The 15,715-nt window shown below is 39.8% G+C and overlaps 1 protein-coding gene across 2 annotated transcripts in view; it reads right to left on the bottom strand.

Moving 5' to 3' along the window:
- The window catches only part of REPS1 (RALBP1 associated Eps domain containing 1), a 46,841-nt gene extending 44,366 nt beyond the window's left edge, over positions 1–2,475 (bottom strand). The window contains exons 1-2 of one of the 2 annotated variants that reach the window (XM_010137110.1): positions 2,346–2,475; positions 698–894 (exon numbers count right to left, since the gene is read on the bottom strand). In XM_010137110.1, the coding sequence (XP_010135412.1) occupies positions 698–894; positions 2,346–2,466 (318 nt within the window). In that variant the 5' untranslated portion in view covers positions 2,467–2,475. The remainder of the gene's footprint in view (positions 1–697; positions 895–2,345) is intronic. The other variant, XM_010137109.1, reaches the window with a different exon arrangement.
- Positions 2,476–15,715: the final 13,240 nt, after the last annotated feature.

Here is a 15,715-nt window from a genome sequence, read left to right as displayed (position 1 = left end):
AAGAGTGTATAGACTCTAAAAGCCAAGGAATTATGAAGAGGCACAGAGTCGTAAGCCTTTACAGTTTCCTTTTATTCAGATATCCTTTAGCTGAAGATGAAAGAACCAGTGAGCAAAGGACAATCAGTTTTCTTATCATTAGAACACAGTAAAAATCTATATAAAATCTTCTCTCATTTCTGGTTCTCACTGCTCTACTTCACAATTAAATAGCTGAATAATAATATGTAAGGCAGAGAAAAGGAAATGTGAGATTTGAAATTATTTTTTCTAACTAATGTATTTCAGATTTAAAGGTATCGGAGCATGTTGAAGGACTAGAAATCCACTACCGCACAGCATTCAGTACCGCTGCACCAACGACCAGGAAGCCAATGCGAATTATCTTCTAAACAAGGTATTACTATCATAATGATTACAACTTGGTATTTGTCATATCTTACACAATGATTTCTGTCTCAATTCTCTGTACATTGCCACCAACATTTTAAATACAGATTATAATACTTGGTAAAAAAAAATGTCTCCTACATGCAAGTATTTCAGAAGTATATGTGGTCTTCATGTATAACACACTTCAGTATGATTTTTTAAGAAACTGTTCTGAAAGCAACAAAGCTTAGGCATCAATTTGATAGGGCTTCTATGTATCAAAGTAGTGGTTAAGAATCTCCTTTAACCTTTTAAGTTAACTTACCTGTTGATCAGTTGATGTACGTTGCTGAACAGCATCATGGCTCACAGAGCCTTTTTTGACTTGTATCCTGCCAGGTGGAGGAGGAATCACACCTGAATAAGAAGCTGGGTTATCAGCATCTGAAGAATACAAGGCTGTGTGTCTTGATTCTTGTTCATTCTTTGACACAACAAATCTGGGAAGAGGGAGGTCCTTTACTGTCAAAAAAAACCCCAAAACCAGAGCAGGCCATTTACTATACAGAAGTATAATGCTTAAAAATAAAAATCCAGTTATTCTGTAGTCAAAATTTCAAATGTGCCTCAACTACTTAAACACTGAGACTGCTGCTATAGTCAAGCCAACATCTGCCAGCTGGAAAAAAGCAAATGCCTTTCTGCATTACATGTCACAATTCTGCTGCCCAGGTTCTGGTTTGGGTATACAAAGAGGACCTCACACAGCTCCGTCATAGTTTTCCCCAACTCTGCATTAAATGCAGTAGCAATCAGACAAACTGGATTTAGCTCATTTTTTCTAAAGTTTTTTCTACATTAAATTACTGAAGTGTGATTTTCAAAATTTAGCTACCATTTCCAGCACATGTATAAAATTAGTCTTCTTACAGAATGGTTCACCAGCAAAAAAAATGCTAAAATACTGCAGTGTATTCAACATCATCTTTTACTGAGATGGTGTCATGTTTGTGTTTACCACAGATAATATAATCTAGTCTTATTGCATAAAATGTAACTATTGCTTAACCACATTTGTGTACACCCTTCTCCAAGAGAAGCTAAACTAGCTATTTTACTGGGATACAACTGGGAACATTCCAACACCTACAAAGCAAAGTTTCTACAAAATGCTAGCAGGTCACAAGTTGTGAGTTGTGTACTTTGCAGCAAAGGGCTACAGTGTATACTTCATCTTTCTAAGTTTCTTTTCAACCTACAGAGCAACGCTGACATGGATCCACCTATGTCGCTCAGAAGGCTACAGTACAGCCTCATTATCAAAGCTCTTGCTGTGTTCTGAACCATCCTCCTGGAGTGAGTTTCTGTTCCTGTTTCACTGCTCACACCAGAGCTGACCTTTGTAAAATAGGATAAGAGGTGCTTTGGCTCATAACAGACTTCAAAGATCTTTTACAGGTCAGGTTTTTCACTAGAAAAATGTTAAATCACTAATCTTCTTATTTGTGCTAAGGGAGAAAACTGCCAAGCCAAGTGCGAAGGAGTGTGACTTTAGAGAAGATGACCTCCCATTTGTTGCAATCAAGGCTTCATAGATTCAGCAACTACAAAGACCTGCAAATGCTGCATTTCTCTGCTTCCAATTCATCTCAGTCCTGTCAGTTCTTTATTCAGAGAACATAGCACACAAGTTTTCACATTAGTAATCTACAGAATTAATCTGTACCTACATGACAGCAGTTGTTCATTTACCCCATGATGAACACAATGCTTATTCAGTAAAGAGCAAGGTATTTCACTCAAATTTTTTGCAGAGTAAAAATACAATTCCTCAATCTCTCCACAATTTTAAGTTAGCAACATGTATGAAAAGACATACCACACTAATTTGCAAGGTCACTCTACAAGAATCTGTAAGCCAAGAACAATAATCCTGCTCATCAACTCAATGCTCCCCTGCTCCTGTGATTTACCTGTATTTAAGATTTCCACTCTTAGAGGGTGACCGGATTGGGCCACGGCAACAAGTTTCAAAGCAATGTAAAATTGACTTCTTCCAAAATAGCCGAGTCTTGTTGCACCACAGAGCTCCATAATCTGAAACAAAACACAAACAAACTTAAAACAAGAACTGCTTGACAGAGGCGATTTCATACACTGAGGAGCAGCACACCTTGCATTAAACGCTCATAACAACTTCCTATATGTAATCTTTCAGAAATAACCCCACATGTAATCTCTAAATATTATGTGACATGAGTCAGAGTATAATTCCTCACAACCAGCAAAAGCACCACATCTAAAAACTAAGTTTCTTCCAATTATCAACCTTTTGTTTCACCTAGGCTTTGCAGGTTCTACAGAATCAACGTAAGGAGTCAGAGACAGTAATATTTCTTTTAAGACAAAAAAAACCCCACTCCAAATCAGCAAGAAAGCATTAACATCCTACATCACTATTAGCTATTCCATTAGCAGCTGTATTGTCTGTCTTCAGTAACTGCAAAGGAAAAGGAACAGCATCCAACATTTTTAGTAATGTCAGATGTAATCCGGAAACAAAATGCACTGAAACAAAGACTTTCAAATAATTCTCAGACAAAACTGAACAGTGTGTTACTGATAAAGAGAAATGGTCTGCCCCCAAATATCTCCCTGAAGAATTTCAGTGAGGTTAGAATTTATAAAAAGTGTAAGGACTCTCCCAGCTCAGTTCTCCAGACTGTCTTTTTATCTGTCTGCTAGTACTCTCTCATCTAGACTGCAACGTTCCAAATGAGACACGGGGATGCTTTTGGACACCACGGTGAAAGCCTTGTTCAAGTCAAGGTAGATGACATCAACCACAGTTAATCTTTCCATCACAGCAGACAACTGGGTTGACAAGTACCCTGGGTAATTCCATACTTGCTCATTACTGTTTTCACCTTCACGCGCCTAAAAGTGGCTTCCAAGCAGACTTGCTCCCCAGTTTCTGAGAGTCCCAAGTGCAGCTGACCAACCTGCAGTTCCCCAAATCAACCTTCCTGCCCTTCCAGAAGATAGTTGCAGCATATCTTTCTCTAGTCACTGAGTCCCACCTCCAATCTCCACAACTATTCAAAAAGAAAGCTGGCTTGCAATTATGTTAGCTAGCTCTCAGTACCCTCAGAAGCATCCCATCTCATCCCATGAACTTGATATTTCTCAAGAGATCCATCAATCTTCTTGTAGTACTACTAGTTTCTTTCCTCCTACAATCCCATCTCTAGGCACAAAGGCCCATGAGACCTTGTCTCTGAAGACCAATGCAGAGAAGGCACTGAGACTCTCGGCCTCATTTACATCCTCATTTACACATCACTAACTTCTCACCCTTCCCACCAGAGCTCAGTCATAAAGTTCCCTGTTTGGCAAATCTGGTCTCTTGACACAACTCCTCAGCTTCCTAACTACTAGGGTGCACTGTCACTGGGCTTAGTGAAAGCTGTCCTGAAAGACTTCCCAACTTTCAGAGGACACAGTTCAGAAAGGCAGAAGAGCCCTGCTTGCAGGCAAGGTCCAACTGAAAAAATCAGCTACGTTTTCACACAGCAGCAACTGAATCACATGATCTGTGAGGAGTTAGCCAGTATGCTCCAGCATTGCTGAAACAGAAAATAGACTTTGACAACTCGTACAATCAAACGGATGGGCTTTTAACTACAGTGGAGCTAGGTATGGCTCAGCAAAAAGCTGATTGGGTATTCCTTTACCATGTTCCAGGCCTCTAGGACCTCATGAAAAAAAGCTGTTGTAAAACCTGTCACAGGAAGGTGTGGGAAGTTGACAGCTAGCTGCAATTAAATCACTTGGCTATGTCTGCAGTATACTTGCCACAATGTCCTACAGCACCTGTGTTATTTGTATTTTCCCATGATAGTATTTCTGCAGCCTGATGTCCAGGCAGAAGTCAGGGGATAACAGGGTATTTTCTAAAGTCCATTAGCAAAAAAACCCCAAGTCAATATAGTTGAATACAATACATTAGTTTTGATAGGTTGATTAGACCAGAAGCGCAACAAGGAAAGAAGTGACAATTCAAACAATAAATATTGAGGCATCAACATCTAAAATAAATTGCCTGTACCCAAGCTAATGCCAGAAATAATGACATCAAGTTAAAATAACTGGCAGAACTAAAGCAGCAGAGATTCAAGAGACAGCTAGCAACTGAAATCAGTGTGACAGCAGCAATTCCCTTTTTTAAAGTACTCTATCCAGGAAGACTGACAAACATCCATGTATGGACTACACACAACAAAAAAAAATTCTGGATCCCGTGGCCTTGAACTCACTGATGAATAACTGAGCAGACTCTGGAAAAGCTTCTAATGAAAGAAAGCAATGATACTGGCATTTGAAGCCTACGGAATCATTTGGGCCCCTCACTGCAAGAAGGACACTGAGGTGCTGGAGCGTGTTAAGAGAAGGGTAACAAAGCTGGTGAAGGGTCTGGAGAGCAAGTCTTATAAGAGCAGCTGAGGGAACTGGGGTTGTTTAGTCTGGAGAGGAGGAGGCTGAGGGGAGACCTTATTGCTCTCTACAACTACCCGAAAGGAGGTTGTAGAAACGTGGGGGTTGGTCTCTTCTCCCATAAAACAAGTGACAGTACAAGAGGAAACGGCCATAAGTTGTGCCAGGAGAGATCTAGGTTAGACACCAGAAAAAATTTCTTCACTGAAGGGGTTGTAAAACATCGGAACAGGCTGCTCAGGGAGGTGGTGGAGTCCCCATCCCTGGAAGTGTTTAAGAGATGTGTAGATGTGGTGCTGAGGCACACGGTTTAGGGACCCTGGCAGTGCAGGGTCTTGATCTTAAAGTTCTCTTCCAACCAGGTGATTCTATGATTTGGCAGGAATGGCTTCAGACAATTTCAAAATCAGTGCTGAGCTAGAAATTATCTTGTTTGGAGCTAGTCAGTACTGCCACAGTGAAAAAAACTTCACTTAAAACCAAATTAATAATTAAGCTACCATGGCAGATAAGTATTAGAAATGAAAGACAAGCATGGATTCAAAGTAAATAAGACATAAAAGTAGAAAACACACCAAATGTACGCAGCGCAAAAAGGAAAAAGCTAATGATCAAAAAAAAAACCCACACCAAACCCAACTGACAAAAAAGAACACTCTTATGCTACTGTAGCTGTCAAACCCACCAAGAGGCTGTCAAATCTACCCATAGTTAGCTAAAGGAGTCCCCTCTTTCAAACACAGAATATAACCCAACCAGAAACATGACTAAACTGAAGGTTGAGTAAAATCATTGAATGCAAACATCTAGTGGAGACTGCTCTGCTGACTAACAGTATGCTTGAACACACTCCAAACAACCTACCTGTAATCTCCTTTAAGGAAGATTTAAACATTCATCAGGTAAGAAGCTATACTGATGGAGGGGGCATAATAATAAATAATCAAGGGATTGCTTCTCTGAGATTTATGTTTAGGGCTTTTATCTCTTCTTAGGAAGAGACAGGAAAAAGAATTAAGCTTAAACTCTTCAAGGAATGCAGGGCCATCTTCAAGACAAAATGCTCCATGGCTATTTTCATCTCCTTAGATATGAAGATCCTGAGGTCACACTACTGCAATTAACTGGATTAAGGGAAACAACTCTGTGAAGCTCCAGAATTGCTGGAAGCTATTGATACAAAAAAAACCAAAACAACCCACCCAAACAAACCAAAAAAACTCACTACTCAATGCATGAGCTCTAAATTAAGAAATTGCACACTCAGTCATCATACTGCAAAGAAGTAACAGCAGCAACAACAACATCACGAGCTGCCATAGATCAGACACGCACAGGAAACAGCATGCTGGCAAAGAGCACTATGTTTCAAGGGCATACCTTCTAGAACTCTTACAGGTTTCAAATAAGAGGTCCTTGAACTTGGGAAGGTTTGTGAACCAAAAAAACTAAGATTGAGAACCTTTAAAAATTCCGGGTGAAGTGAGACAAATCACATCTCTACTAAATGTGGAGAAACACACTTTCCAGAACTCAGAAAACCTCTCTAGTAGAGTCTTCCAGGATATCACAGTCCACCTGCCTCCAGGTTGTTCTACAAGGCAAATCAAAGCCATTATCTGTAAACATCATTCATGCAAAAGTATTTAAGCAGAGGTTACTTCAGTGCTAAAACAAATAAATGAAGCAACATACATGCCACCTACATAGTCAAGATAATATTTCATCTGCTTGGAGAGAGTTACCAAAGTAAGAGGCAAGACTTTGAGGCAACTTTTGAAGTCTGGAAGTTACAACACACTTGGTGTATGCTGACAGGAGCCGGGAAGGAACAAACTCAAAAGAGGATCTTTTGTATCACCTCAAACTGGAACATAAACACAAACCTACCCAATAAGAAAAAAAAAAACCAAACCACCACCCATATATCGATATGAAGCAAGACAGAAGAACTGGGATTCAGAATACACATTTTGGTCCTGACTTTATTAACACATTCTTAACCTCAGCTATTCTACTAGTCCTACTGTCACTTGGCAGGAATTTTCATGTTTGTATTGTTGCTGTTAGACATTTTTTTTAAATTGATAAACACAAAGAAATCCTCCACAGATTCACAGAATAATTCAGTATGGAAAGGTCCTCTGGAGATCATCTACTCCCCTCCACGCCCTCTGCTCAAAGCACACTCACAGCAGGTTGCTTAGGACCATGCACAGTTGGGATTTTGAGTATATCAAAGGTGAGAGGCTCTACAGCTTCTCTGAGCAACCTCTTCCAGTGTCTGATCACCCTTTACAGTAAGAAAGTTTTCTCTTACATTTAAATGAAACTATCACCTTGAACAATATTATATAAACAGCATACCAGAGGTGCAAGACAAGCATTCTGGTTTTGCTGGGACAGAGCCCTAGGCCTGTCATGGTCTGCAGGCCGTTAGCAGTTTGGAGTTAGCCAGGCAGCTGACCTAAACTGGCTCACAGGTGGATCCCAGACCATAAACATCACGCTCGGTGCAAAGGGGGAAGTTCACTGAGCAGAAGGGGATTTCCTGCTTGGGCCCCTCCTGACCCTGCTCCTCTTCCTGCTCCCATGTTTGTTGTGACCACACATTTGCTGGGTTGAGTATAACTTTGTGTACTTCATATTGGCATTAGTTTGGCCAGTTTTAATAAATCTGTTTCCATTTCAAGCCGTGATTCTCCTCTCCTCCTCCCAATTTCCCTTCTTGCCTGGGCAGGGGTCACCAGGCGATACAGCAACTGCTATAGTTTAGCTTTGCATACGGGCTAAGCGTAGACAAGTTTTCACATTCATTTTATGCTATTTAATAAAAACTCAAGTTAAACCAGACCATATGAATATACAAAGGCGCTCTCCTAAAGTCAGGTAATCTACTCACCTCAGCTACAATAAAAAAAAATACATTTCATTGTAGAGATACAGTTAATCCAGGGATGTAGAATGGACACTGAAAAGGTATTTTCTAGTCCTTACTACTGTAGCAGAAAAAAAACACCCCTGACCATCACTACATACCGAAGACTTATGAAAAACTCCATTGCGCTTTTTTGATTTAATAGCTTGAATAAATTTCTTCCCTCAGTTTTCATTACCTTCTTATCTTGTTATTCTGCAACCACTGTTCGATGCATCAATTCCTGTCACTTCATTTAACTCAATCTCAGTAACTGCAGACCAGTCTCTAATTACAGTCTCTCACTCATCAAAAACTGGACAAAGCAATTCCAACTAGTCATTCATCAAGAATTTAAAATTTTTGTTCAAAAAAACATCACTTGGCAGGTAGCTTCTCAGATGCAACAGTTGTTGACAGCACTGCATAACAGGAACAAGACAGAGAACTGACAAAGATCCTTCTTTTGATGAGTTATTTTTAACCAAGTCAAGTCTCTGACCCAGTTCTCTGCAAGGCTCCACAAACCTTGGCACACAAGAATAAAAAATTGGAGACAGGACAAAAAACACATCACTAAAAGAAACAATCCAAGTATTGCTCTGGATTCTGTGTTTCGGCACTAATAGCAGTACACTGCAAACATTTAAACAGTCTACACTTAACTGAAGCTCATGCACAAGATACATTTATGAAGAATATCAAGAACTGCTGTATTTAGTTCAGTAAGCATGAAGTAGGAAATGCTCATGTGCTGAACAGCAAGTGTAACATTACCTCTAAAACATACATTTATCTTATTAGGTACTTAAGAAGCATAGTAGTAAACACAGTTAATCAGTTGATACTAAGAATTCCCAGGCACAGGGTATATTTGGGACATCGTACTTTGTTGCATAACAAATAGCAAGGTCTTCCTTTTAAGTTTTACTGACTGTTCCATGAAGATGGATCTCAATGCCACAAACCTGGCTGCAGAACACAGGCCTTTAAAGAAGTAGCACGGGAGGACTTCCGAGATGACACACACTTTTGGGCAACGAACTATTTCAAGTCTCCTGCTGTCTGAGCCTCCTCTAATACTTCTCCACTCTTGATGTGCACGCTGCTCGTATCCACAGTGGAAGCAGACTGCTAAATACCAACAGGAAGAAAAAGCTACTCATCAGCTCTGACAATCAGTTCTCTGTAGATACTTACACTCTGCCATTCCAGAGGACATTTCAGATTCAAACATACATATGCTTCAATCAAATGAAATTTCAGAATTCATCTCATCAGAAATAAGGAAATAGCTCAATTTATAAAATGAGCCACTATTTTAAGCCCCAGATGAATGATTATACCCCTGGATTTTGGGATCTGTTTTACAAGGGTGTCCACTCCCTGAGTAGGGGTTGGCAGACTCGGAGTCATGCTTTCACCCTCCTAACAGAAAAGCAGCAGACAAAAGGCACTGAAAGTTTAAAACTCTGATTTATGACAGGTGCACATAATACATACATATCTTAACAAGTGAATATGCTAAACACAAAAAAACCCTCAGAGTTTTCTTCTACTGTAGTACTTTTTGAGCCAGGTATGTTTCAGGTGATTCCTCACTTCAATCCATTCCAGAAGAGGTTTGCAGCATCTCCTGCTGTTCCTGGTAACACTTACGTTCATGGTGGATTAGCCTCACTTATCAAAGACACTTAATAATGTAGTGGCTTTGATTTTTCCATTTGCAGTCAAAGTTTGTGGCCTTGTTAACAGCTCCTGCAAAAGCTGTTACAAGCCATACACAGGAATCTTACCTGCAGAGCCTCTTAGGCAGAGCTCCACAGCTCTCTAGAGGTCAGTGGTTCCCTTCTTGATTTGGTAGTACAGAGTGACCACCATCCATCAATCCATAAAGATGAGACAGATGAACCCTACACACAACTACAAAAAAGTTCAAGATAATTATTTAGAGGGGCTATTTCTCCAAATATCTAGAGCCATAGGCTGTCCTACTTGATGACAACTCAAACACATTATTGCCAAATACCCTCAAAAAGAGGACAGAATAAAGCAGCATATTCCTTTCTGACATGTTCAATAACACCAACACAGGAAAATCCTGACAGTCAGATGAACACTGATTTACAAAGCAACTACTATCCTCCCAAGAAGTCATAGATGGAAGACCTCAAGGTAGAGTTGCTCTTTGCTTGCATTTCGATTCTCTTTACTGCTTTTATTCTGGCAGAGTAGGTGCTCATGAGAAAGGTACCTTACAAGCAGTAATGGTAATTAAGCAGCAAGAATAACTGGAAATAAAAAAAATCTGAAGCAGCAAAAGACAGCCCTGGGACCTACAAGAACCAACTCTAATTCTTCATGCATAAAGAGAGGTTCTTGTAGAAGGAGATATTGCACATACCTGTCTCCTCTTCCTACGCTATTTTACATTGTTGCTTAATCTAGATAGCTCCTCTCTCCTCTGCTCTCAGCTGTGCAGTTCCCCATTCCTGAGCACAAACTGTTGCTCATCTAACTGGTCACACAGTATGTTTACTCCACTCAGCCACGAAAAAGTTACTGTGTTAGTTATCTGCACTTTTATTAAACTGAATCTGTCTACTGTATAACCTACAAACACCTCAGCAAGTACAAGGCACGTGGGAACATGTGGCTGGCAGCAGTAGTTTGTGCATTTGACTCTCAACTTCTTGTGAGGCTGCAGCCTCAAGAAAGTTGTGTGCTTTGCATTTAAGAGGCGCAAAAAAGGTAGAAATGAGGCAACCGAACAGAATGTCACATCAAGATCACTTGCAACTCCAACTTCTTTGCCCTGGCCAAAGAAACCCTCCTTAGAAGAGAAAGATACGATCACGTATCAGACTGCTAAGAGTTGTCTGAAAACAAGGGTATCTCCTTTTTCCTGGCGGTTCCATGAAGAAACACACTTCAGCAAAAACTCAATGCCTGAGACCATCTGTGACAATTTGGGACTCCAGAATGATTCTCTAACACTCAGGTGATTTTACCTTTTAGAACAAACAGTAGCAACCAAAGTATTCACACAAGCACCAAGAAAGCATCTAGCTCCAGCAGGCTTTGGGGAGATATTTTATAGCAGTAATATATTTAGCATTTCAAATTATTACTCCCATAACAAATAGTGTAAGGGAGGTCATGGGGATGTTCTAATGGGGATGCTCCTGCCATGAAGCACTGAGTTGAATCTTTCCTGCAAAACTTCTACTGAAGTGCTAAATGCTGATGAGAGCAGCACCTATAGAGCCATTTTGATTCCTTTCAGACCTCCTTTACAACTGAAGCGTACCAGTGATCAATATTCCATGCTACTAATTATTTTCTTACTTTTTTGCTTTTAATATTTTCTCCACACATCACCTTTCATCACTATGCCAGAATAAATCTAAGACAGAAAAGTCTCAAAGAATGAACACAAGCTTCTGGCTTTTTGCTAATGTAAAATGAAGATTAAGGCATTCTCTGATCCCAGAATTACTGGTTGTGCTGTGGCCTGGTCAAATAGGTCAAAAGCTCAGATCTGGTCTTGTTATTCCTGAGCATTTCCATACAAGTTTGCCTGGAGCTACTGCACCCACTACTTCACACTGCTTTCCCATCTCAATGTTTTCTTCTGAGTATCAATCTGACCAGTGATAACTAGTTACTCAGCTCTGCACTGCTCTCCTCTCAAGAAAGCCTACAGGTCTTAACAACGTGTCTATCAAAGTTTAAACAAAACTCAGTTAAAGTTCTAAAAACTGCATGTTTACAGACCTACATCTGAGGCTTAGAATAGAGCTGCTAACACTAGGTCTTATATTACTTAAAACATTTTAATTCAGACAAAAAATGTCATACACACTATTACAGTAAGAACAGACTTTTGTACAAAATTCACGACAATAGTCTGAAGCAGGAGTTAGTCAGCACCTAATGCTAAATTTTACACAGCTCAGTCCTGGTCACCTTTTTCTGGGATTACTGAAGTTGAAAGATATGTTTGAAACAGAGCCTACTCACTGCTCTGTTATTCTTCAAGAGCATTTGAGATGTCAGAAGTCAGTCATTCCAGAAATTCAGGTCAGACTGTCATCTTTTCCAAGTCCTTTAACCTATCAAAACACAGTTTCTATACCAGACAGGCATGCCTAAGTTATAAGGTATCTTTTGTATAACAAGTGCCATGGATAATTTAAGTCTTTAGACACCAACCCCAGTTGGAAAAACAAGCAAGTCACAAACATGACCACCAACTCAGTCTGTTGGTTTAGAAAGAACGACACCATTGGCTTAAATTATCTCTGTGGTCTAAAGAAATGGTAAAGGAGAAAGAAAAAGCGGGAAATACATTCTTACACTAATCGTTACTGGAACTACAGCAAGAAAAATCTAATAGAAAACATATTGCTCCCACGCTCGCTTCTGAGTGAACTCCAATTTGAAGGACTAATCTAAACAGCAAATATTTATGACCTAATAGGTGTGAAACTTGTCAGTATGGACTAATATTTTTGAAAGCTAGCAAATATAATTGAAAAGTAATGGAGACTGTCAGCAAAGTTTTACAGTTTCCCAGTGTCTACAGTAATATTTACTGAAGAACAGACTAAGACGAAGGCATGTTTGCCCTTTTTCACAGACAGTAAAGTGCTCAAAACTTCTAATACAAAAGAATCATCTTTGCAGGAAAAAGATCAAGTTTACAATCCATCATTTTGTACTTGATGCTAAGACAGCTGCATTTGCCAAAGGCCCTAACATTTCCGAAAAGATTTTAGAATTATATCCAGTCTTGTCAGAATGGATATTAATCATCCCTGCTGTCATCTGACAGCACATTTAAAAAGAAAAAAATAAACTGTTTTCAAACAAAGCTGAGCTGTGATACTTGAAATTAGCCAAGCGCTGTGCTGGCATACAAAATTACTAAGGAATTATTTAGTATGTAAGTGACTGTACAGTATGAATGCCAGTCAATTTCAATGGCTCAAAAATAAATACACTGAGAAATCAACTGAAAACAAATACAAGTCTAATAGACTTAATCTACACTCCTAAAGTTCTGCCATTAACTTCCTGCCTTTCCTTTCAAAAACAATGATTCTTCTCTGACTAAATGCTGCTGAGATCTGAGGCTACTCAAACTAATTAACTGCAAAGAGAAATCCATCTGCAGCCCCCTATAGTCTCCGTGAAAGTAACATCATTAAAGTAAACATTTTTACCAGAATTCTGCAGAAAACTCAAACCACAATTTGCAGGATACAAGAGACTAGGAGCCATTTCTGGCACTAACAGAAAGCAGACTGCTTATATGTCACTACAGAGAAACAAACCTAACCTACTGCTCAGCTGAGAGGAAAGAAAAATACTCTACTACAGTAACATATGAGGGCGGGAAAAACGTCATTCACAAATCAGATATTCTTAACTGTGGATCCAGACACTGTTTGTATTTGCAACAGATTTCTAACAACTCTTACTTCCTAAACAAAACCCAAGATACAGCATTATAGATGTTATATAAAATTATACATAAATAGTTTTAAAATAAAAAAAAATTAAACCCAACTGGAGTCAATTAGCTGATTCTTTTTTTTTAAAAAAAATAAGGCTTCTTTGCACATTAGGTAAGGGTCAGTATTAGGTGAGGAAAGCTTTTTACACTGCATATTTTTTTTTTTTAAAGATCAGAAAGTGTTACGTATTTTTAAATATGCTCCAAATCACTGAAAGCAAGGCATGGGATTTGCTGTGCATAAGGAATTCTAACTTCTTACCCCACCAGTTCTGAAAAGATAATAAATTCAGCGAATCAAGCAGAACGAGGTTGAGTCTTCTGCATGCCTCCACCACACAGGTAGGCCAGAGCATGCCCAGGCTCGGCTTCCATCTGCAGTTGGCATTTAGTAAACTCTACTGATTTGATAAACAGGTAGTCTTTGTGTAGGAAAATTCACTCAATTAATTGCAACAGTAAAATCACTGTGAACAAGTTTTTATTTTCTCAGATCTCTTTCTTTCTACACCCATTCTCCAACAAAGAGGCTAACATTTTAAACCAAGAGCTTGCAGTTTCAGTTAGCCATGTTCTGCCTGCGTTCCACTTATAATCCCACCACATGCCCTCACATCCTGAGATGAGTTCTGGCATCTCAGGAAACTACCATCCATCTTCTCTGTTCCCTGTGTTTGCCAAAAGCTATCACCCCAAGCACAAGAGAAGGCAACAGATGCCTGCACCTTAGCTGTTTTTCTGCACACTGCAGAAATTATAGCTGATGAATGAAGCTTTACAGTAAGTATCTGGACTTCACAAGGAAGCAGCTGCTCCAGTTGTAACTCACAACTTTTGATGTGAAGGTATTAAATTCTGACAGAGTTGAGGTAGACAAGCAGAGACAGTAATTTCTTCCATCAGTGACCCAAGAACAATCAAAACTAATCTGTCTGTAAAGACTCCTTAGAAATTAAAAAGAAGCTGAAATGGGCTAACAAAAGCCAAAAATAGGCTTTACACAGGCTAATACAAGCGTACTGTAATTGAAGAAACTGGGCATAATCGTACAAATCACCTGCCATTTCAAAGACAAATTAGAAGGTAACGTTGCTGTACAATGCCAACTCTGAAGATGACCATTCATTTTGGAGAAAGTACATGCAAATACTCATATATTTATTATGTTATAGTAACGTTGTATTTTAAAGCAAGATGCCTTGCTTGACTGAATTTCAGGTCAGTATCCCATGCACAAGTAATTTGTTTTTTGTCTTGTGAAGTTTCTATTATTCACAATGAAAGAGGGCAAGTTCATAAAACGTTCTGTGATTAAATCACCTAAATAAGAATTCTGCAAACTGAACAGCTCTTATGTTAATCCTGTGCACAAGTAATGAACTTCATGACACTTTTTTCTGGCTGACTGTAGCTTTTACAAGCAACTTCACCACCAGTACAGAGGCACCAAGAACTGACTTGAACGGCACAGCTACATTAGCGTTTTAGGTCAGATGTGAAATGTGCTTTTGAAGACAATTTCCTCATCGCCCTCACTGCTCTGGTTCATACTGTGCAGCCGCTCCAGAACAGGCACCTAGATTTCTTTTGTATGAAGCTAATCTAGCAGATATGCAGGAGGATTGCACCTAATGAATCCCAGCTAACATTCAGCGTACAGGACCAGGCCAGAACTTTATCAAAGGAAAGCTTCTAAAATACCAGTACAAGGTGGACGGCAGCATCTCAGCATCACTCATGTTGTGTCAGACTACTCGCTAACACAGGCACCAATGTGCATGCCACTGAGCCATGAGCCCAGGCAGCTGAGTCAAATGAAAATTAACTTGACCAAAAAAACACTAACTTTTGGCTGAACAAGCTCCCTGAACCAGCTCACTGTCTGCTCACACGAATGTCAGTGTCAGCATAAGGCAGCTCCAGCTTCTAGTGGTTTAAGCCACCACGAAACCCATGCTAGGTCACAACTGAAATACCCAATCGCTCTAGAAAAGGAAAGTTCTCTTCTTCCCTTGTCAGCAAATGGCTCTCCTGACTCCTCCTGTGTGCCAGCACTGCCATTCATTCAACCCCGCTGTCAGCTGATACAGAGTTAAAATCAACACAAAATTGTGGTTATTCTCCTGCCTGCACAGCCCTGATGTCAGCGTACAACAGCACCAGACAGGCACTACTGTCTTTCTAAGGAGAAGCAGCAGCTGGAGGACATGGCTGGGAGAAGCGGAAGGGCTGAACCACCTCCTTCAGTGGCAATTCACCATTCCTTTGGTTGAGCTGCAATGGGAAACCACACACACCCTGAGAGCAATGGAACCACTGTGAAGTACCTGGACTTGTTATCCCAACGTGTACTTTTATTCACCATTCTATGCACATCTCCTACCTAAATGCTGGTTTCAAGGACATGCACA

Source organism: Buceros rhinoceros, unplaced genomic scaffold (genome assembly GCF_000710305.1).
Source record: "Buceros rhinoceros silvestris isolate BGI_N320 unplaced genomic scaffold, ASM71030v1 scaffold7915, whole genome shotgun sequence".
Lineage (NCBI taxonomy): Eukaryota > Metazoa > Chordata > Aves > Bucerotiformes > Bucerotidae > Buceros > Buceros rhinoceros.
Note: the sequence above shows the minus strand (reverse complement) of the source record. Positions and strands in the feature narration are given on the sequence as shown.